This window comes from Lingula anatina, chromosome 2 (genome assembly GCF_051362555.1).
Source record: "Lingula anatina isolate TDL-2025a chromosome 2, LinAna3.0, whole genome shotgun sequence".
NCBI lineage: Eukaryota > Metazoa > Brachiopoda > Lingulata > Lingulida > Lingulidae > Lingula > Lingula anatina.
The window spans coordinates 1,572,285-1,595,192 of record NC_141768.1 but is presented as its reverse complement, the minus strand read 5'-3'; the positions used below and the strand labels follow the sequence as shown (position 1 = coordinate 1,595,192).

At 34.8% G+C, this 22,908-nt stretch overlaps 1 protein-coding gene across 6 annotated transcripts in view; it reads right to left on the bottom strand.

Annotated features, from left to right (window-relative positions):
* Positions 1-1,893: 1,893 nt before the first annotated feature.
* The window catches only part of LOC106170100 (galectin-8), a 28,442-nt gene continuing 7,427 nt past the window's right edge, over positions 1,894-22,908 (bottom strand). For all 6 annotated transcript variants that reach the window (XM_013549844.2, XM_013549843.2, XM_087005280.1 and 3 more), the window contains exons 2-12: positions 17,951-18,045; positions 17,194-17,291; positions 16,097-16,310; positions 11,967-12,410; positions 11,619-11,707; positions 8,262-8,472; positions 6,367-6,486; positions 5,830-5,918; positions 4,399-4,606; positions 4,030-4,149; positions 1,894-3,194 (exon numbers count right to left, since the gene is read on the bottom strand). In XM_013549844.2, the coding sequence (XP_013405298.1) occupies positions 3,117-3,194; positions 4,030-4,149; positions 4,399-4,606; positions 5,830-5,918; positions 6,367-6,486; positions 8,262-8,472; positions 11,619-11,707; positions 11,967-12,410; positions 16,097-16,310; positions 17,194-17,291 (1,671 nt within the window). In that variant the 5' untranslated portion in view covers positions 17,951-18,045 and the 3' untranslated portion in view covers positions 1,894-3,116. The remainder of the gene's footprint in view (positions 3,195-4,029; positions 4,150-4,398; positions 4,607-5,829; positions 5,919-6,366; positions 6,487-8,261; positions 8,473-11,618; positions 11,708-11,966; positions 12,411-16,096; positions 16,311-17,193; positions 17,292-17,950; positions 18,046-22,908) is intronic.

Genomic DNA, 22,908 nt, shown 5'->3' with positions numbered 1-22,908 from the left:
AGTTTTTAGCCCTGGCTTCGAAAGGGGGGACGCCAAGTAGGAAAAGCAAGTATCAACCTGAGTCTCGTCCTTTGAAAAAAATTCCATTATCTAGCAGTATTGAGGAACTTCATTCAATGCGAACAGAAGCCTCTTTAAGAAAAGAACGCTCAATTTACCAGTCGCTGATCAAGCTGAACTCAGAGAGTGTTGTTGATATATTTGATGGTTTTCTACCAGAGAAAAAGAAACATATAGAAAATGCTGAAGAAGAAGAAGACAATGCGGGAGAGGAGGGTGAAGCCTAGTCTATTTTACTGTAACAATCTTGGATGAGATTCTAGAAATAAGTGTTTTTTTTACATGTAGCTAAATAGCCATGTCGTGTTCAGTTTGTTTCAGTTTACGTCGCTTACTATGAGTTTAGTACAAGCAGGCGACAGTTACATGTAATCTGGTATTTGCCTGTAAAAACAGCGATTTAGTGGTTGAATTGGAAACAAGAACCTTTGAGCGCAACTAAAATCTACAGCAATTGAGAAGCGCATCTGTGAATAGTAGCGATATATCTTATTCGATGAAACAAAAAGAGCTTGACTTGACTTGTTAGCTTGAACATGTGATATTTTGACGTCAGTCTGCGTGTGCCAAACTGTCAGGAAATAGAGATTTCCCTTTGTGCCAAATGAACTATTTTCTAAAATTACCAATACAATTTCATAATGTGGTTTTCTAGAATACATCTACTTGTATTGCCACGTTTAATTTAGATTTTTAGCGATAGAATTGCAGAAAGAAAAATAGGGATGGCTAAGAATTATATATGTTAGTATTAACCATAGTTCATTTTAGTTTCAACCGTAATTCATTGCAAACTAAAAATACATTAGTTCGCTTCTTCATACCTAATAATATCACGCAAATTAATGTAGCACGAAAAGCTGTGTATTACCACTTTCATTTGCGCTTTACATAAAACTCTAATAGGACTGCTAACGCACGAATTTCCGTGCTAACATGCAGAGTCGTGGTTGTCGTCTATTTTAAGAGTATAGTTTGGTTACATAATGCTATTTCCATCAGATATTATCATCATTATTCATTCCATTCATTACTGGGCAGATGATTCTCTTTCTCTCTCTCTCTCTTTTTTTTTTTTTTTTTTGCAATGTGCTCTTTGGTCGTACTGTATACTCTGTGTGTTATAATGATCACAAAGTGGCTCACTACTTAAGTGCACATCATGTGTTCCTTGGACCTGAAAAACTATAACTTAACAGTCATCATCAATTCAGTATTTGTTTCAACTCCTATGCACAATTTTTACTGTTAAAATAAAAATGTTTCAAAATATGACAGGTGTTATAATGAATGCTGAGAAACAAACTTTTTCAAAAAATAAGCCTTTATTTATTTCACATTTCATAAAGAAAACATCCACTATGTTAAAGTGCTAATGAGGAATTAGAAAGAAACTACATATAGCTTTGTTAAAACAAAGATATCCATAGTGAGAAGTCCTAAGATGAGCAAGAAATAAACAATAATATTACCTTGTGTCCACTTATATCTTGTTCACACATCCAAGTATAGATAAACACTGTTTTTAAATATTTCACTATGAAATTAACATATATATATATTTTTATAAGAAATCTGAAATATAATATAATATAATGCTTTCTGTCTTAAGAATAAGCATATGATAACTTCATGTTTTAACAAATGCATTTTTCCTGTAAATATGTCTCTAAAATAAACTTTGATTATGCTTTAATAGCATTATACAGTCCTAAATCGGTTATACAGCCCCAACAAGACCCAAAAAAAGGTATATCAATAATATTAAATCTTGAAATAAAAAGTACTTTTCATTTAGGGTAAAACATGGGAAGTATAGCATGTATCTTCCCCTTGATAGATGTAATGTTAATAAATTTGCATTATAGTTGACCAGACAATTATAATAAGTGCTGCTAGTACACGTTAGTGTAGTATGATTCCTATAAAATGTTATTAAATCTGGAATATCTCAAGCTATTCATAACTGCCAAATTTGTGCTGCAAATATACTTTCCCAGTTACATCCCACACCTGATCATATCCATAGTTACCAGAAAGGGGAGACAGAATATGGGACTTTTTAATAACCCTGGTATGCTTCTTGGTGAGCATATGATCTTTTTGCCCTTTTCTTTTATTTTGGTAGAAATTATTGGAAATACACACAACTAAACTTACAAATTCCACCTGAAGTTCTACAAATTCTACAGTAGAATCACTTTTGTTATTGACACCTGCTAAACATATTACCTCTACTTATAAGGGTACAAAACCAAAGTTAAAAGTTGCAATTTTTCCTTGACATTTGTTTCTCATTATTAATTAATGGCGTGCTTACCAGATATTCCACCTTATTGTATAAGATAAATTGCAACAGATCTAGATAACAGCAGAATAAAAGTATTCAAAATACAACAAATTAACAGAGATTTACTCTCCTTGCAATACAATATTCAAGCAACTTTTTCCTGTTGTGCCTGCACAGCAAAGCAACAAATATTTGCCGAAACAAAAATTACAAACATATTTTTTCTCAGGCACTGGATTTATCTATTTTTTTGCTTGGTAGGTGCAAGCATAGAACCATTCTTTTTTTTAATTTTGTAGCTGGTGTTTTAACATAAAAGTTTTACAACCAATTAAGTTACAATAAGGCAATTTTTCATGACTAACTGAGGATATTAAGGCAAACAACACCAACATCAGAATGAAGTGAGACACTAGTGTTTTGAATTAAGCCCTCCATCTTCTGTTCTATTGGCACAATAAGGCACTGTTCAATATCTACAGTGGGACCATTCTTTCTAGAATATTTCAAGTTTCAATCTATCTTGTATTTATGGGATTGAATGCAACATACCTAAATTCAACAACAACAATATTGCACTTGAGATTTATTTGCATGTCCTGGAATGATCAAACTATTATTAAAAAAAGTTTTCAATCCATCTGCATCATTGCTCCTAGAGTCTATCCAGAAGTCAAGGCATCAATTTAATATCATACAGGGTATTTTGAGAAATCTAACCTCCTTGGCCAAGACTCAGAAACCAGTAAAATCTGCCCCTGTGATGTTACATTATCACGCACCCCACACATACTGGGCAGCAAGACTTGACGATGTGGTACGCCTTACTCTGTCTGCGACCAATCTGAAATATAACATCAATTATACAATTATGTCATAAATTATGATTTGTAATACTGGTAGCATGGGAGAATTTTATTCCAAAACATGCATGAATATATAAACCCTATGGATGAGAATATGAAATGTAACACCATGTCATCAACCATATATTCAATATTCAATCAATAGATATCTCTCTCTACAATAATGATGTACAATATGATCACTAATATCAAATGATATGCCCAATCACTCCAGAGCATGTTCAGGTATGTTCTTTACATGTGGTTGCATGTACACATCCAAGAGTGACACTGTGACAGGAAAATGTTTTTACAGCTGTGTTTTGGTGGGCAATATTTTTATGACTGTCATTTGGTGGCCGTATGTTTTTGTTTATCCTACCTCACTTCCTTTTCAAAATGATGTTTAAATGTATCTTATTCATTTTTATGCACTCCTTAAGCTTTATATACAAATCAAGCATTATCATAAATTCGTCGGTGTCTTGATAATCCTAAGGTTCATTGGTTTTATGTACATGCCTCTGATGAACTTAACTTTATTACATACAGTACACTGTACACTTTATTCATGCATTAATTCGGACTATCAAACCTTTGGACCATTATGTACTTTCTGACTATTGCAACAGCTCTGCAAGTTTAAATGCATGTATGTGTAGACAAGCATAGACATGTACATGCATAAATATACAAGTTCACGCATGTTGCGTCTGCACATATGCACACGTACATGCATTCAGTCCTGTACATGTACCCTCTCTCTCTCTCTCTCTCTCTCTCTCACACACACATACACACACACAACTGTGCATATACTTATGTTTTACCCACCCAGCGGTCCCTGTAGGTGACAGAATACAGTGCCAAGTCCCCGTCCACTGTCACGTGTGTGATCCTCTCATAGGGGAGTTTATGCTTGAATTCCAGGAAGTTCTCATCATCAACTTTCACCTGATACAAATTAAAACATGATCATATGGTTTATATCTACCTCACAGGAATGAAGATGATTACCACTGTTAGCAATTTTCATATAAAAATAATGTATATGTAAAACGTGATGAAAATGATACATGAATTAATTATGTGTGATTTGTCTCTCAAGTGAGGTTCACATCACAGCATTGTGTACTATCAAATGGAAACACTACAATCCCAACTACCACAATCCCAACTACCACAATGCACTAGCAATCTCACCCGGAAGCATTCAGGTTCCACAACAACCTTCATCACAAATTTCTTATCTGGCTGAAAAGGCAACGGTCCCTCTAACTTCTCCCCAGCGTCCCACACATGGTTGATGAATGAAGCAGTGGTCGCCTTGGCGTCAGGAGCAAAGTTCACTTTGAAGTAAAACGGAATGTGCGATCCAGGCTTTGTACTGCATTGTAATCCAACTTCAAAACTGGGAAAAAAATGGGAAAAAGAATTAGAGAAGTTTTGAGGATAATCACACTGGAGATGAGAATAAGAGGAAGGAGCAGGGCACGGAGACTGTATGCGCCATCTATAGCTAATTTATTCACCATGCAGACAAGGAAAGGCACAAAAAGTTTTTTTGTCTTTATGTTATCTTCTCTTTCCCTTTCCTGTCATCTGTGTTCTATCAGTATCATCCCAAAACTGCCAGTGCGCTGTACATGTAGCCATTTTTGAAGTTAAGAAAGTGGCAATATACATTGGACAATAATAAAATTGTCATTTTACTAAATTTCCCATTAACAGATAATATACAATGGATGAATCATCCATCGCACTCATATGACTGTCAAGTAAATATACCTTTGGGTATACACAACTGGTTATAACATATAGAACTACCATTCAATGTGAATAGGCCCATTTGTTCACAATTATCACTGATCAACAAGCCTTAATGTGGTGCCGGCTGCCTGGTTTTACTTCACATTCAAGCAATGAAAGCTTTTATCTCAAATAACATGATTTGATCTAATTTTGGCTCATACATTTATCTCTTCATAAGCCATTGAAAGACTTGAAATACTCTACATGCTTCAAGCTCTCATACTAGAAGTGCTTAAGGCAGGCAAACACAGCCTACATGCCAGTCAGCGTAAAGGTATTGAAGAAGAAGAAACAGATGAAAAATGAAGGGTGTGCTAACCCCCTTTAACATCCCTAGTATGGCCCCATTCAGAATAGGGGACTTACTAATCCAAGGGTCAAAGCTTGCCATCTGATCCCCTAACAGACACTGAATAGATATCCTGTGGGGAAGTATTCAAGTGGGTTGGCCATATTTGACCCTCGGACTAGTTAGTCCCCTATTCTGAATGGGGCCTATGAAAGCCTGAAATGCTTATAGCTTTTCAGCAGTCATCCAGGCCACTAGGGTAAACGGCTTGGCTAAAAATCACGTCATGCTTCATGAAATATTACTCATAAACATTCTAGTCAATAAGAAAACCATTTCCCTGGCTTAGCAGGAAATTACTCTCCTGGGACCTAAGAACCTTGCACTGATTATTTCTAACACTTCTTTCCTATTTTTTTTTCAGCAAAGTAAAGCAAAAATGTATATTTCCCTAATCTCATTAAATTTTTCATTTGCCAAAATTTTATATCTCAATTGTAAATTATGTTAATAATAGTTCATATATATCTTACTTGCAGCCATCTCCTAGAGGGGTCCCAGTAAAGAATATGGTTTTGCCTTCATGTAGGCCACCAGGAATTGCACTGCAATATGGCAGCTCCTATGTATTGAAAATAAACACAATCAGAATGATACTTGAATGTCATGAATACTTCATGATGCCAAATAAACTTAACTGATGAATTAAAGAAAAAGTAAAATAATTAATATTATATAATAGTAATATTATATTATAAATTGTACATGTTTTAAAACCATGCATTCAGGCATGTGCAACACAATGCATTTCTAAGGGCAAATGCTAGCTGAAATGTAGAAGATGGGTTAAGGTATACAATATACCTCTACTCACATGCAATATTTCTGTCAGGTGAATGGCCAGGCATCAATATACTGTTGTATTCACAGGAACAATTAATAAAGGGTTGTTGGCCTCTGGTGTACTGTTTGGCTTTCAACACACAAAAACCTGTTTAAAAAGGCAAAAAGGATAGGACAGGATAGGAAGTGGGGTGGGGTGGGGAGGGGAAAGGTGGGGGTTTCCTTACCAATTCATCCGGGCACTCTACTGTATAGAAATCAGCGTTGCCATTGACCATGACATGTGTCACTCTCTCCATGGCCAGGCGATGAGTGAACTCAAGGTACAGGATGCCATCTACAAATACCTTAAAAAAAACAAAAACAAAGAGAGAAGTTAAGACAAATATATTAATTTTATATTAGCCACATAAGTGTAATCTTATGTGTCTCATCACAAGTGAACTAATGTTAGAAATCACTTACAAATATTTCGATTAAAGCCCGCCAACCACTGACATGTGTAGTGTTTAAAGTGTTTAGAGACATAAATACAACACATGATTGTTCTCAGTGCTAGATTACAAAATATAAAAAAATTAACTCATCTGCATTAAAAAAAATAAACTAAATTTTATTTCCATCTTGATTTGTATATTCTGTTACATATCTCGTCTATTACTATATGTTAACAATACATCATTATCCGCCTGTCTTAAACCATACCACATGTCAATGATTTACAAGTCCTGCAGGCAAGAATATCTTTGCAATAACAATTCACAGCAAGCCTAATAACAAAACATGTGGTCAACCACAAAGCCCTTTGGGAAAACAACTGGCTTATGGCACCAAAACTGTTTGGCGTGCAGATTTACTAAAAGCCTGAAACATTCTATTATACATTGTGAAGAAGATGTATGCAATTTCTTTTACTGTCCATGATATTTTGATACATTTTATTAAGGCTGCACTTTTTTAAGACACGAAGGTCAACCACAAGGGCACGTTTTGTTTGTATTTTTATGTCTGTGTCTATGAAACAAACCCAGAAAATTATTGTAATCCATTTGTAATGTGATATTCCATGAAATGTCATACTGAACGCAATGTAAGATATAATATAGTAAACCACATGACAGATTCCTACTTCTTAGCTAAGAAATCAAATGTAAGTTAGGTGAAATTTTGGATTGGGAATCTCAAGGGGCTGAAATGACTTTTTCTGGCACTGACAGATGAATTGTTTCAGAATTTGATTCAGAAGTGTATGTGCTTTTTTATCCAACCCCTTCCTCCTGCACCCCCTCCCCAACCCCGCAGTAGAGAGAGAGTGTAATATTGCATTATTGTAGATATGTTTTTGTCCTTACCCAGTCGGAGAATAGCTGTAAAGCTAATGTTTCCATTCAATTTAAAACCAACATGAAATAAAATTTATTGTATTGTATTGTAGAGAGAGAGAGAGAGAGAGAGAGAGAGAGAGAGAGAGAGAGTCTCAGGAGGAGATATAAATACTGTACGGGAAAGATAAATTGATCAAGTTCATCATATTCAAAAATATAAAGAATCATCACATAAAAATGCACATAAAAGGTATTAAAATCCACCTGCTGTAACTTAAGGATACTTGACCCTGCGTGATGTTACATAGAGAACAGATGTAAGATATTGTAATTGCGAGACAGATGCCATATAATATCATTATCCAACCACAGGTTGCTATCATCATGGCAGAGGTCTGGCGTGATCCAAACTCATCGGTTTGTGTAATCTTTGGAATAAATGACATTTGTACGCAAATACCCTTATAACACTAATGTCTTCTATAGTTTTTTTAAATTGACAGATAAGACATTCGCTTTCTTAGATGCTGCATTATTGAAATCTCCTGAGAATAGTCTGATATAATGACATCAATATTTTACACACTTTCCACTCAATGTAAATGTTTGGACATTAAAAAAAAAGCAGATCTGAACTAAAATCCCCATTTTACATGAATTCAAAATCAAATTATCCAAATGGCAGAAAAATTTCCTCCCTGTATGTGTTCTCTTTATGCGGTAACCCTGATTTTAATGAATCTCCATAGTTACCCTGTAACCTAGCAACCCTGAACTTACCAAGGAAACCAACTTACCTCATAGCCTTCTTCTTTTGCCAAAATTTTCATCAAAAATGGTTTCCCAGCCTCAAATGGAAAGTTGTCTTCCTGGATTCTTTCCAGGCCCCAATTTTTCAGGACAAATGTATTACAAGTTGTACTTCTGGATGGGAAATCTGGCCGAAATGAGAAGACAGCTGTTGTGTGTGGGAGCTTTTCACTGCCAGTCTGCAAACAGACTTCAAACCTTAAAAATAAAAAATATGAAAGGGAACTACACACCAGGTAAATGTTCATAACGGTTGTACAAGCAAAGCATCCAAAAAATATGTCTGGAGATAATCAACTAGTATCTATCTATCTTTTTTTCTTTTTCTTTTCTTTTTTTTTTTTTTTTTTTTTTTGGGGGGGGGGGCATTCTCTCTCTGCAATATGTATGTATGTATGCATGTATGTAGTAAAAATTTAATCTTTTTCAACCCCTTTTTTTTCTGGCTACATAAAACTGCACAAACAAGCCTTGCCTATCAGTGAACTCTGCATCAGTTTCTTATCTTTCCATTGATGTACCTTGACGTACCTTACTCAGGCAAAGAAAAGATGTTTAATGTTATCTAATAAACTAATTAAACATCGGTAATATACCAATTAAATGTTGGGACAGGAAAAGTATCCAAAGAACGTCATACGACACTGGAGAGAATTAACAAGTTTTAGGTAATAAAATATTTGGGAGCCCGGGTATCCTGTCTTTTTTCAAACTGTTGTGCTTTGTCTTGTGCTTGTATTTACTCTGGTAACAGATAGAATATGTAATTTAGGAGAACTGGTAAATGCAATACATTTTCTAACATGAAGTTCTATGCAATATGAGAGCAACAGAAACTGAAAGGGTCTCTTTCAAGACTTGAATTATTATTGTTTGTCATCAGTTTGTACCTGTTGTATGCCTCTGCTGTGAAAACTGCAGTATGCCATTATGTAGTAAACCTTTTATCTTTTCTATCAGTTAGATTTTCAAGCTACACGCACTCTTTTTCAATATGCAATTTCTCCAACTTCCCAAGCTGAAGACTACAAGAAGGTGTCTTGCCTGAAGTGAACACCTTTCATAATTTTTTATCTTTCTATTTATCTATGTATCTATCTATTGACATCTTTTTCTGGCTAATAAAAGAGGTAAATTGACATCCAAGAAACCAATTAGAAAAAAATTAATATGTTAGGAATTGGATTACCTCGCTAATGTTGTTGTTTCCAATTATCCTTAGGCTTAATTAGAAACTAGTGCACAAAAAATGAGCTAAATGCCATGTATACATGGTATGTTCAATAAGGTTGTTCTAAAATCTGTATGTCTACTTTTCTTCCGACTGGATAAACTTGATTAAACTAAAACGGAATCAATCACCAATGTGCACAAAGGGGAAGACCTTTTCCTAGAACTCCTTGGAAGGCTGCTAAATCAAATCACACTTGACACAATGCTACTAATACTTTCATCGTTTAACAAACAGCTAGATCAATCGAGGTTTCAGACCCTTAACTCTGGAAAATGTGACAAAATTGATAAAACCATTTTAAGGTTGGGAAGACAATCCTGTACTCTCTTTTAATGAACAAACGTATCACAGAATTCTGAGTTTCATCAAAGGCCAAAAGTTATGAGTTTAACATTAAAAACTTGATAACACACATGCTGCTTGATTTACCAAAAGGTTGCATCAATTTTTATAGCTTCACAAGCTATAACATCTGAGATTCAGTACAAATTGATCTGAAATCTGCCTATGGTTCTGTAAAATGTGACATTAATAGTTGATTTAAAAGCCATGACATGTCATTCATGAGAAGTCAAAATGTCACTCCTGCAGTATTCATGTAATTGGATAACAATTTTGAAGTCCAGTGAGATTTATAAAGCAATGGGATTGATGACTGCACATATATAGAGAGAAATGGAAGTATTAGTGCCTATAACCTTAATTTTGCATGCAGGTAAATGTGTGCTTTTTAAACTGACAAAATTTTCAAAATTTGCAACAACATGAATTATGGCAAGTACAAAAAGATCACATGGCATACATGTATACCTGTTAAAATATGACCAAAAAGTATCACTTGTTCAACAAGAGAGGCTTATGCAGGGGCGGATTTAGGGCGTCTTCTGGGTCTTCCGGAAGACGGTCAGATTTTCAAGTTTACATTGACGGGTATCTAATTTTTTCTGTCGGAAGACGGTCAAAAATGGAGGATGGATCAACAAAGATAAATTGGAAGACTGTCAGAAAATAACTCTGGATCCGCCCCTGCTTATGCAATTCACATGTATTCAAAACCCTTTGTCACTTTAAGGCAAAAAAGTCTGTCAGTTATATTATATTACCAGTATTCAGAAATTTTCTTAGAAACATGCAATCTGTGAGATATGCAATATTCCTCTTGATAAAAGGCTCATGCAAAATTGATAACTCTCTATTAGAGGATTTACGTAGTTAAACAGTGCTTGAAGCATTATCCTCGCAAATGGTATTGAATTTGGGTCAATTTACACTTTGTCAAGCAGCCCTGACTCCTGAGACTGAAACCAAAAACTCAATCACATCAGTTCATGAGCAGGAAATAAATCATTAGCTGAACGATATCCCCATAAATGCTTCAGGGATGCATATACAAGATACACTTAAGACTTTATACCAGTAGTTCTATGATTATTTATAACCATAACCAAGTATTGGGTAAAGAAACTTTTACAGTTATCTAAATTAAAGAGATGAGAAATAGCAACCTCCATTATTCTGCATAACACATCATGATGCAGACAAATGACAAGGCAATCGCCACGTAAATCTTCAGGTTGTTGTGTTTATGCTAAACATCATACAACGCCAAATACTGGTAATATCTGACTTCTGCCAAAATACAGAGCAATAGTAGAGAACCCTCTACAGGTTATTGCTCATCCAAACTGCAGTCATCGAGCCACAAACTGAGATACTCGCCACATACATACCCTTGACTAAACATCAAAACCTTATACATGATGAAATATTTATCCTAACATATCTAGTTTTCTTTGAGAAATTCTGGCACAAAAGCCAAGAATGATTCTACATATTTATGGAAAACAATTTACTTCTACAAACTGCTTAAATCAATTAATTTATTCAGTGGTAAACCATTAAAGTTGCAAAGAGGATCTAAGTACACACCCTCCCTAGGGCTTTGTTGGTACCCTGTTTTTGCCCCCCCCCCCCTCCAAACACACGCACACACGCGCACGCACACACACACACGCGCACGCACACACACGCGCACGCACACACACACACACACACAGTATAACTAGTGAAAAAAAACAGGTTTTTCTCATCAATCCATACATATCCTTACCACTTGCAGTCTTTCCATGCAACTCCATCAATATAGATGACTCGTCCCACTCCAAACTCATCTGGTATCTCAAGAAAATGGGGTAAGTCCTATAGTTAAATGTAAAAAGTTATGACTTCAGTTGTAAATGATCAAATTCAAAATCAATCTGAAAAGAATTCTGAAAATACGACTAAGTGAAAGTTTTATATTGCAAACAATACACATTGATTTGAAAACCATATAAATTTTTTCCTGCTTTATTTGCCTTTTTAACTATATGCCATCAAACTAAACATAAACAACTTGTATTTTGTCGTTCAGTTTTAATATATCATACATTTTTGGTGACATTCTTAATTTACATACCAATCGTGTAGTAATATCTCTTTCTTCAGGCTTGAAAGTAAAGACAGTTTTGTGTGGTGAAACTTGTGCCTCAAAATCCACATGGTCTCTTAAAGGCTCCTCACTATTTCCAACACCATACTTATTCACATCTCTCTTTTCTTTGTACCTCTGCCCATGCTGATGCTCTATGAGAGGAATAGAATTGGAATCCTCAAACGAGTTGTCTTCCATGCTTTCTACATCAAAGTTATGCTCACTTGATTGGGAGGTATAGCCGGAACTCAATGTTCGCTCATGGTACGTCAGATCCTTGGCTTTAAAATCTGACTTCTGTTGAAATTCTTCAGCTGAGAAGAACTCTACTGACTGGAAAATGGCATCTCCGTCCAAAACTACATGGGAAATGTGATGTGGAGGTGTCCGGTGACTGTAGTCCATTAAATGCTTCCCATCCACACTAATCTGGAATTGACAATCTTAGGCTGGGTTCAGATTAAAAATTATCAGTTCAGCAGAATCAATCTAACTCAGCAGGGATTCTCGCTAAGGCCCAGGCAATGTAATCAGCTTAATTGTCTGACAATTGCCCCCTCACAGAACAACAAGAACATCAAGGACCACAAAGTTTCCCCCGACTTTATCCAAGTACTTTAAGTTACAAGGGGGCATGCCAGACAATAAAGCTGATTACAATAACTGCGCCTTAAGCAAGAATCCCTGCCGATATAGATCGATCCTGCTGGAATGATAACTTATAATCTGAATGCATCTTAAAGCCTCATTCCCAATAAACTGTCGTTCTACGTAGGTTGATCACACCCTGCGGGAACTCTACCTATATGTAATCAGATTAAGAGATTAACACGCCTTCTTTTGTTTCCAATGTACCGTAATTGTAAAAGAACCAGCTTTTCTATCAATCACGAAGAATTTTGTCGACCTATATAATGCTCACTAACTCCAAGGGGGACTCTTGCTGAATGCAATCAGATTAAAACATGCGCCCTCCTGCAGGCGTTAAGTAAAATATACAAAAGCTGGTGATTATATGAGTATGTTGAAAACAACAGGAGGCATGTTTTTATCGGAGTTGGTTTGTAGGATGGTAATTTCATTGAGAATGAGCTTTAAGTAATTTACTTACAACATATTTTGAATTAATCCTTCACCTAAATATTAAGTAACTGTAGCTAATACCCAGTATTCTCGAACTATTTATTATCAACCCTTGCATGCAAGCAAAAACTTACTGAATAATCTTTAAACTAGAAAAATAAAATATCTTTAAATATTTTTCATCCTTGATCAGCAATAAAAAAGTGCATTTGTCTAGAGTTTATATTACTGAAGATACAAGCTGATGATAAAGTGTGTTGATTTATAATAATTAACAGTTCTAAATCTGCAAGTAACATTCCTGTCCTAATACTCATGTGATGATCATGCAATAACATATTCTGAAACATGCTTAAAACTTTAATGACCTGACTTTTTTACTTGTCCTCTGTCAAAATGCAGTACTTAATAAATTTATCTATATCAATATCTACACATTTCAACTTATGGTTGATTGTCAAATAAAATTAATGTTAATCAAATTAACCTTACATCATAATAAACAGAAAAGTAAAATGAGTGTACAAAATAAGCTGGTCGTACCGTATATATAGATATATATATAAATAAACATAAAACGATGACCTACTTCATGTGCAGCTTTACAAAACAGAACTGCAAATACAGGGTCACACCAAAATGGAGCAGAAGGTGTGCATAAAAATTTCATTATACTGCATTGTTTAAACTGTATAGGCAGGTTAAAAAAACAACTTGTTTCTCTAACCCTTCTGAATTTTAAATGGCAAAAATAAAAAAAAAATGAGGTAAACCATGTCAAACACTATGCATTGAAAGTTGAGGGGAGAAAAAGAAATATTTTTAAAATTAACAAGACTGTTGCAGGTCATCAGATGTAATTATGACAAATAGGACACTTCATTGAATAGAAATGACTGTTTTCCTTTTTGTTTTAGAGAATTTAAGGTAGGTTAAAATAATGCAAACAATTGAAGTTTTAAAATACTATATAGTGACAAAAGACATTATTTTGAAAATCATTTTATTCCCCCCCTGCTCCAATGCCTTACGAAAATAAAGACTTTTAAGAAGCAAGTAAAAAAAAAATGCCTTTTGTATCACTGTAGGTCACCCTACATTTGTGTTTGCAATACAATGCATTACATCCTTGGTGCAACAAATGTGTATTAAAAAAGAGCTGTTTTCTACCAGCTAAGAAGTGCCTTTGAATTTCCAGCAGACATGATTTAATAGATGTTTTAAGCCTCAAGCTTAATAAGTTGTCTTTACGTGTAAACTTTTCACCTGTACGCATACCTGAACGTCACGCAGTCACCAAATGGTCAGTCTGAATCCTCTGTTGCTTGGTAACTTTCCATATATATATATATAATTACATGCATCTACTGTTAGAAATAAATGCCCTATAATTGCCAGTTAAAGCAACTGAATTTTACCTACCTTACCCTCATACTAGTATGTATATATATAGCTATAGTCAGCTATACTTATATTGGTTCAAATACTTGATATAGTGTCTTACTAAATTATTCATAGCAATTTCCAGTTTAAGAGGGTATTAAATGACTCTTAAAGGTTTGCTTAAGTGTTTGCCTCTCCATTACTAACGGTACACTACATTTACAGACAAAACTTTTAGACTTTTTGATATTTAGATAGAGTTTATAGTTATGTTAACAGCTGTACTAATACGGAGACCTCATATTTTCCGGTTAACATCTTCAGAATGCAAACTTACCTCTGTCAATGAGATTATGTTTTCAGCTATCTTTGTTTGTCAGTGATGAACCGATTTTGATGAAATTTTCAGGACAGGTCAGGAGTGGACCAAGGAACATATCATTAGATTTTGGTGGCCACAGATCTACTTATTACTTATTAATTAATGGTTAAATATTAGTTCATTATTTGTCTTGGCAAGGGTCCTTGCTCTCTGAGGTCTTTTCTCAAGTTAAATAACAAGGGATGGATTGATATATTTTTTTTTGAGAACTGAGAATAATTGTCCATTTACCACTTTTCACCTACAAGTCTTAAAATCTTCAAAGATAACTATAGCTCCATCTTCATGACAACGTCAGACAGATATAATGTTCAGTCTCGATCAGTCTTTACGTCAACCTGTAGTGCTTTCTTTATATAGCTAATGTCTTTCTGATACATTGGCTTGTGCATTTATAATACACAGGAAACCCTCCCCTGATAATCCGGCAAAATAATCTGATTTTGTTGTAAGTTGTGATAATCAATTATATTTTTGAAATGCTGCACTTATTATATATATTCTAATTATTATATTCCAATTCAAGATTTATCAATTTAGACCTTCATAAAATGTACTTTCTGACATGTCTTTAAAACAATTAACTTTTATAAAAAGTTATAAAATAGTCAAAATTTTAAAAAAAGTTCAAGAAAAAAAATTTTTTTTTGGGGGGGGGAGGGTGATCATTTCATGTTGTTTTTATTATATAATTAGTTGACATAATAGTCAGGTTTTGTACATGACATTAATGTTTGTATGGTATTAAAATGTTTATGCAAAATACAAAAAAAAACATAGGAGTCAGCTGTTAAACTTTTTTAAAGTTTAAAATAATTAATTATAGTTTGGTGTTGTTTCAGTCTTGGACATAATAACAAATTATTTATGTCCAAGTTTCAGTGAAATCTGAACTAAATCCAGCAGCTACAATATGATAGAGGTTTTTCCCTGTTCTGACTGCATGATTTTTCCACTCCTTACACAGGGTATACCACTGCTTAACTAAAGCATTTATGCTTTTATATATGACTTGGTCTTCCTTTCAGTACAATTAAGGCAGATGAATAAGGCATTTAGTCACTGAAGTATTTCACCTGTGTTCCCATACAAAAATGCAGTGCTCTTCAACAAGACATGACAATTGCATTAACTAACCAATTCAGTGGTTCCGGTTTCAAGGCAGAGCAGCAAATACTGCAAAACCTAAGACAAAGCCAACTGAAACGGAATATGAGCTAGTACATAATTAAACATGTATATGGAAATGGGGAAAAAATCACCCTACCTGAAAGTAACTCTCTTTCACTGTTATTTCCAAACAGAATGAATGATCATGACTGAACGGGAAGACCGGGAAGTAGTTGATCTGTTCGTCCTGCTCGTCAGCTATTATTGAGACACAGCCTATCTCTGTGCTCCCATTGAGCTGTGGTTTCATCTGTAAAGCAATGTCTGCCTGTCTCGCCCCTGGTCGCTGGACTAAAAGGCTCACCACAAATCTACAAAAATATTTTTAAATATTCATTGTTAACATGAGAGGCAATTTAGGTGGGGTTTGTGGGCCTTTTGGGGGGGGGGGGGGTGAAGGATAGCCATGCCCTATTTCATGAATGGTAATGAAACTGAGGTGCCCTTAATTTCAAATTTGGTTGCCATTGAAACCTGAAACTTTTATATTCTATATGCTACAAATATCTTAGCCACATAACACAATCTAGGGAAAAAAAGACATTCTGGCAATGTTTCCTTCCTCTGGATCAAATAATTACTCAAGCTCTTTTTTTCTCTTTTCCCTAATATCCCTCCTTCCAAGTCTTTTCAAATTTCCAATAAACCCTGTCAGGCTAGAGGAAGTATATAATGCGACCTGCCATCTTGAAAGTGAACTCAGGGCATTAATCCTACCATTGTATTCCTCTGGGGAGGCGGAGGAGGAATCGAGCTTTCAAGAACGACAGGTCAGGAGGTGAGGAACTCCCAAACCATTAGTATGTTGATAATTAAGGAAGGTAACCTTAACAATGTGGCTCTAAAAGAACAAAGTGCATTCAAAATAATACGTGCAGGAGCAGATCTAGGATTATTTGAAGGGATGTCTACGGATACAAAGACGTCCCCCCCCCCCCCCTCTAAATCTGCCACTGGAGTCAGTCAGCAACAGAGTAACTATAATACATACGTATCTTGGCCTTCGTCTTCCAAACATGTATTACACAAGCTAAATAATTCTTTCCATGAATTCCCTCCCAACACATAGATTACACTTATTTTCCATGACATAAAAAAAAGAACATAGGGATTTAATAACTATTGAGCATAGCCAGAATGTTGCTCTTCCAGTTTCTTTGCAGAGACATATGGCCTTGTATAGATGATACTCACTCATTTGCCCCGGCAATAGGAACTCCTTGTACTTCTACAACAGTTCCAAGTCTTAGTGGTTTGGTCACCTCTACTGTATATGGGTATTGCCGCATCATCTAGGAGTAAAAAATACACATAGAAAGGAGAAATAGTACTCTTTTTCATGGGTGTGAAATGTACATGAAAACATAGTTGAGACAAACCCAGTGGCTTACTTTAGCAATATCTCCTAGATATAAACGGAAACACACATCAGGTCGGTACGAGTGTACTGGTACATGAATACGTGATCAAATTTGAGCCTTCAATTTCACTTCCATTTTTTCTCAGGTGTACTCACAAATTGTTTGGTTTGTGGTGAGTGTCATTTGATTTAAATATTGATTCATGAGGAATAAAAAAATATGTTAAAACTTTTGACCTACATTTGTGCATGAATCAGACATCCAAAGACAAAATCTGTCAAGCACAAAAACTGTGTAGAAAAGACAGACGTCACAATATATGAGGAGCATTCAAACTTTTATTTAATTCAAAATTTGTAAAATTGACAAAAATCTCTTCACTCTGTCTAAACTAAATGCATATAACAGGAATTTTGTTACGAAAATAAATAAATATTAATAAATTAATAACACAAGTACTTAGCACTGCCACATATTCCACCTGAGTTAACTCAAACATATCACGTCAGCCTTCACTGGTTAAAACATATGGAGACAGCACATTACAAAATAATTTTTCTCAATACAGCACACTTCCTCTACGAACCTACCTTTGCGTTGTGTAGAAGCTGTGCTGCTCGGCACACTATTGTTATGAGGGCAACTCTATGGCGTGTAATTTCCTGAGTCTGCTACCGGGAGTCTACTACAAACACACCAATGGCAAACAGCAGTTGGTTAGTCTAATATCAAGCACATCTGATAATCAAACATAATAGATGGTACAAAAAATGCATATGATAAAATCTACATTATGTGATGATGTACGCGAAGATGAACGTGGTGCTGCTTGGTTCTAATGGGCAAGTGTTAGCTTTCTCTTAATGTACCGCACAGTGAAATATCGGAATCATTTGAGATTAAAATGGTTCTTTCTTCCTGGCAATTACATACTCATCTTATAGACCTCTAATGTAGCTTTTGATGGATTAGTAAATATCACTTGAAAGCTAGGCAGGTAGCGGTATCTACTGTACAATAGTTAGGGACATGCAATAACTGACAACATGAAAGAAGGAATGAATCTAGATTACAGGAGGACTTTAATTCCTAATTTTTCAACAGTCAGTGTTAGGTATTTATTTTCAACACAATTATGCTTAAATTGCAATTAATTACTGAAGATTATTCTTAAATTGCACCATATTACTTAAAATATCTTCTGCAAATTGCCTTGTTTTCTTGTTACATACATGTAACATAAAAGATAATGACTCAAGAGCAAGCAATGTGTTACCACAGTGTTATTGGCAGAAACCACAATTAAGAACCAATTCCTACAGATAATGGCCAAAATCGATTTAAAACATCTTTATTGTTGACCATTCTCTAAAAGAATGAAACAATCTCCCCGAACAACAAAAAAACTAAATAAATAAGAGGCACACACTGGGGCCACATCGAGACCTGTATTGAATTTTCATGTGCATCACTGGCCTTAAATTAAATTAATAAAAGCCTGCTTAACCTCAAAGATCACCCTGCCTCTGACAAAGTTACTGCTATTACCAGTCCCTTTGTGCATTTGACTGGCAAATCTATACTTTGCCACAATTGGTAAAAATTAATAAAGAAATGATTGAAACATTTGGCAATAACAGTTCAAATTTAAGTAGCCTTTTTTGTCAAACAAGGAAAGCAAATGGTATCAAAAACAAAACTCATTTTGAAAAATGAAATTCTTCATGCAAAAGCAAATTCTATTAATAGTGTCAATTGCATATCAAGCAACCATGAACTGGTTTAAATGTCATTGTTAAACTAATTCCTAAGACAATTTATTATGTGTGTGTTTGTCAGCTAGATAACCATTTGCTTCAATGTACAACACTAAATCAATGATAATATCCTGAAGAAATCTATAGTGTGAAATCATTTATGCCAACACACAAAATTAAGACAGGCATTCAAAGGAAATGATTTCAGAAAGTCAAACTAAACTCCCCTTGAAACTTGTGTATCGTTAAATTTTCTGGTTCAATTCCCTCTAGAAGGATAAGAAAATCTATATATCTCTATAACGAGCAGTTAATAATTCTCATTGTGAAACTCTTCATCATGGCAGGAAGCAGATATTATACGATGTAGAACAAATGCTAACTGCATGTTTTATTCATCATCTGACATACCTACCAGATTAAATCTACAAAGCAAACAACAAGCCAGGATGATAAAACAACTTTTTTGAAAGATCAAATCTATCTTTTTTTTTGAAAAAAAAAGACAAGGCCATCTGAAAACATCAGCCTTACACGACTTCTGACTTGATATGTCTAAAACAGCAAATAACTTGTTGAAAGATCTTCACATTTGCCAACTCTTCTGGTATCTGTATGTTAATTTTACAACAGCACTGCAATTATTGAAGGAATTGATATACTACATGTATACTCCTCATAACACTCATTCCATATATGTCATACCGATATCACTGCAAACACCAGTAATTCAAAATTGCTCCTTTATGCCTTTTAAACACATTTCCCAAACAACTTGTCCTGACAAAGAATCCAGCAATATGACAAGAAAACCCTTAAGTTGTCTCAGTATCACATTTTAAATCACTCACTTGCTGACGAAGATCAAATCTATCTTTAGCATGACAAATAGTGCCACATTATTAAAATATATTCTGGCTTTTTACTAGTTTAATGTCGTGTGCAATAAAGGCTTAGTGAAAAATTGACCTTACAAACACTGTCACTTAGACTGGATTCCCATACTTAGATCGATCCATCTGGATCGACCTAACTCCCTGGGGGTTCACGTTAAATTGCTATCAGCTCAAGAGGCTTAAATGTCTGTCACGCCTACCAAATCAACTAAGGGTAAAGATAATTACCCTCTAACAGTTTTACTAGGCGTAACAGATGTTTAAGCCGGTTAGTTTGATAGCAATTTATACCCCGTTCACACTGCAGTCATTTAACCGGTTAAATAGCGAATTAGGTCAAGATTCGAATTATTGTGGTAGTCTGAACGCATGGGGATTTTTGTAAACCGGTTTCCAAAAATCCTACTAGCGAGCTGGATTCTCTCCAGAGATTCTGTTACTTTACTGGAAGGGCCACCTGTTTAGATCGCACTGCGCATGCAGTAGCAAATCTCGCGGGAAAGAAAAGCAACATGCCAGGTCAGTGGACCCACACCCTCCATCGAAACCCAGCTATTCTCCTTCTTGTATCCGTCAAATTCTTCCAGATCTTACTTAAATCTTCCTTTTGACGACTTTTGGGTTAAATTTGATGTTCCAAAAACAAACACACGAGAAAAAAAACTGAGTGCGAGAATAGCAATGATTGGCGCCATATTTTTGTTTTCATGGATTCTGCGCATGCGCGATTCTTCAAACCAGAACCTCCACCTGAATTTTCAGTGCACGATTCGGTTTCCCTTTGCTGTGTGTGGCCAGACAACCGAATCGGATTTTTCACCCGTAATTCGCATTGCAAAAATTCGGATATTTCAGATTGTAGTGTGAACGGGGTATTAGTAAGACTCCCCAGGGAGATAGATCAATCCAAATATCTGTGGGAATGGTCCCCTAATATATGGTGTTTATATTCCCGAAAAACATCTTGTTAGAATTTATTAAATGAAAATAGAATTGTGATAAAATTTTAAACAACAGACAATTACAAACAAATTAATATAGCATCAAGTGATATTTTAACATCCCTAGGTGTGTCCCATTTACTTATAATTGACATATATTCCATAGAACAGAGAATTACATCAGCAGAATACATTAGTATATACACGTGTAAATGATGCAAGTACTTGTGAAACATCAATTAACAGAAAAAGAATTTAGCCACCATTAAATAGCGGTAAATTCAGTAAATTGAATAACAGCTCATAATGTAGTGTTATTGATGATACCATTTGCTATATTAACAATCCGTCTGAATCTTGTTTTACTGTCCTGTTTATATTTTTTTATGAAACTTGTACTAGTAATAACAATAACTATAATGCCTCACATTCTGACCTAAGATGGAGAAATTTAGACATTTTATTCGATGTCAAACCAGAGCAAAATAAAGCAAATGGCTTATGTCTGTATAAAAACCAAAGTAAATTTATGAAATAATAACTAAGTTGATTCAATCTGCTGGTATTTCCTATTGACAACTGAAGACAAAGAGGCTGAGAGACATGGTAATTAAGTACCAGTAGATTCATTCAATAATTTCTGTCTGCATGCAGGCCAACAAGATCTTGTCAGCTCTTTTCCTCAGCATGTTACAAGAAAAAAAAAACCTAGAGATTTATTATATGCTAATCACTCCCCACCATAGGCCTATACTATGTATCAGTGTAAAGCAATATTCTTTCCTTAATGATTGCTTCAGAGAAAGATGATAGGCCTATCTACTTTTGCCCAACTATGGTGCTCTTTTCAATGGGCAAAAATTGTCAACTTCCAGATCCATGACTTTATAATCACAAAAAAAAAAAAAAAAAAAAAAAAAAAAAAAAAAAAAAAAAAAAGACTTCTTTATTGCATGTATGGTGCTTTTACTGCATACAATTGAACTATAGCGTAGCCTGCTTTTTAATTTTGTTGCTACCACTAAATGGGAATGTTCTATTTTAAGTAATATTTAATGACTTAAAATTAAAATTTATGTAAAATTCACAATTTTCCTCATTGAAAAGATAGAGCAATTTAATTGTCAGTAAAATGTACCATACAAACATATATAGGGTGAATAATAATAATAATAATGATGTTAAATAAAATCTTATGGTATTGTAACAGGTTTATTTTGAGAAATGAAAATTTCTTTATTCGCCCAATAATATTAACAAGAAGCATAAGCAGCATGAAATATTTATAGCCTGGATCTAAAGGAAAATTTGAATTGAATTGAATATAAATCACAAAGAAACCACTTCCATTGATGACATTATGTATGCTAGCTATTATTACACAAGACTCATATCACTCTCTGAATTGGATGCTGTTAATGCATAACCCATTTCCCCCTCAAGTTCTGTGAAAATGAATTGATACAAAGGTGTAAAGTACCTCAAATTAAACACAATAAGGCTAGCATTAGCTAGGATATATATATGTGTGTGTGTGTATGTCTTTGCTAGGATATTAGAAATGACAACTGACGTGTGATCAAATGGAATTCCATTGAATATTTAATTACAAATAGGCACCTGCAACATTTGGGGTATTGTGCAGGATAGTGATGAATTCAGAAAAGGTTGGAGGTGCTCAGTAAGCTGGTGTTCCTCTAATTTCCTCTCCTCGTTGTGTCTGTCATTAATTCTCCCAATGGACCGGTAGCAGGTTAATGTGGTACAAGCACAATTCCGTAGTAGGCCATCACCTAGCTTTAGAAATCGTGCACAATTTCGCTCCTAAGCTCTGCCTCTCTAACTTCAACAATAATTATAAAAAAATTCATATGAAGGCTTAAACAATATTAACTTTTCTTGCATTATTAAAGGCAGCTTTCATTATACTCAAGGATTGTCAGACGTCAGACAA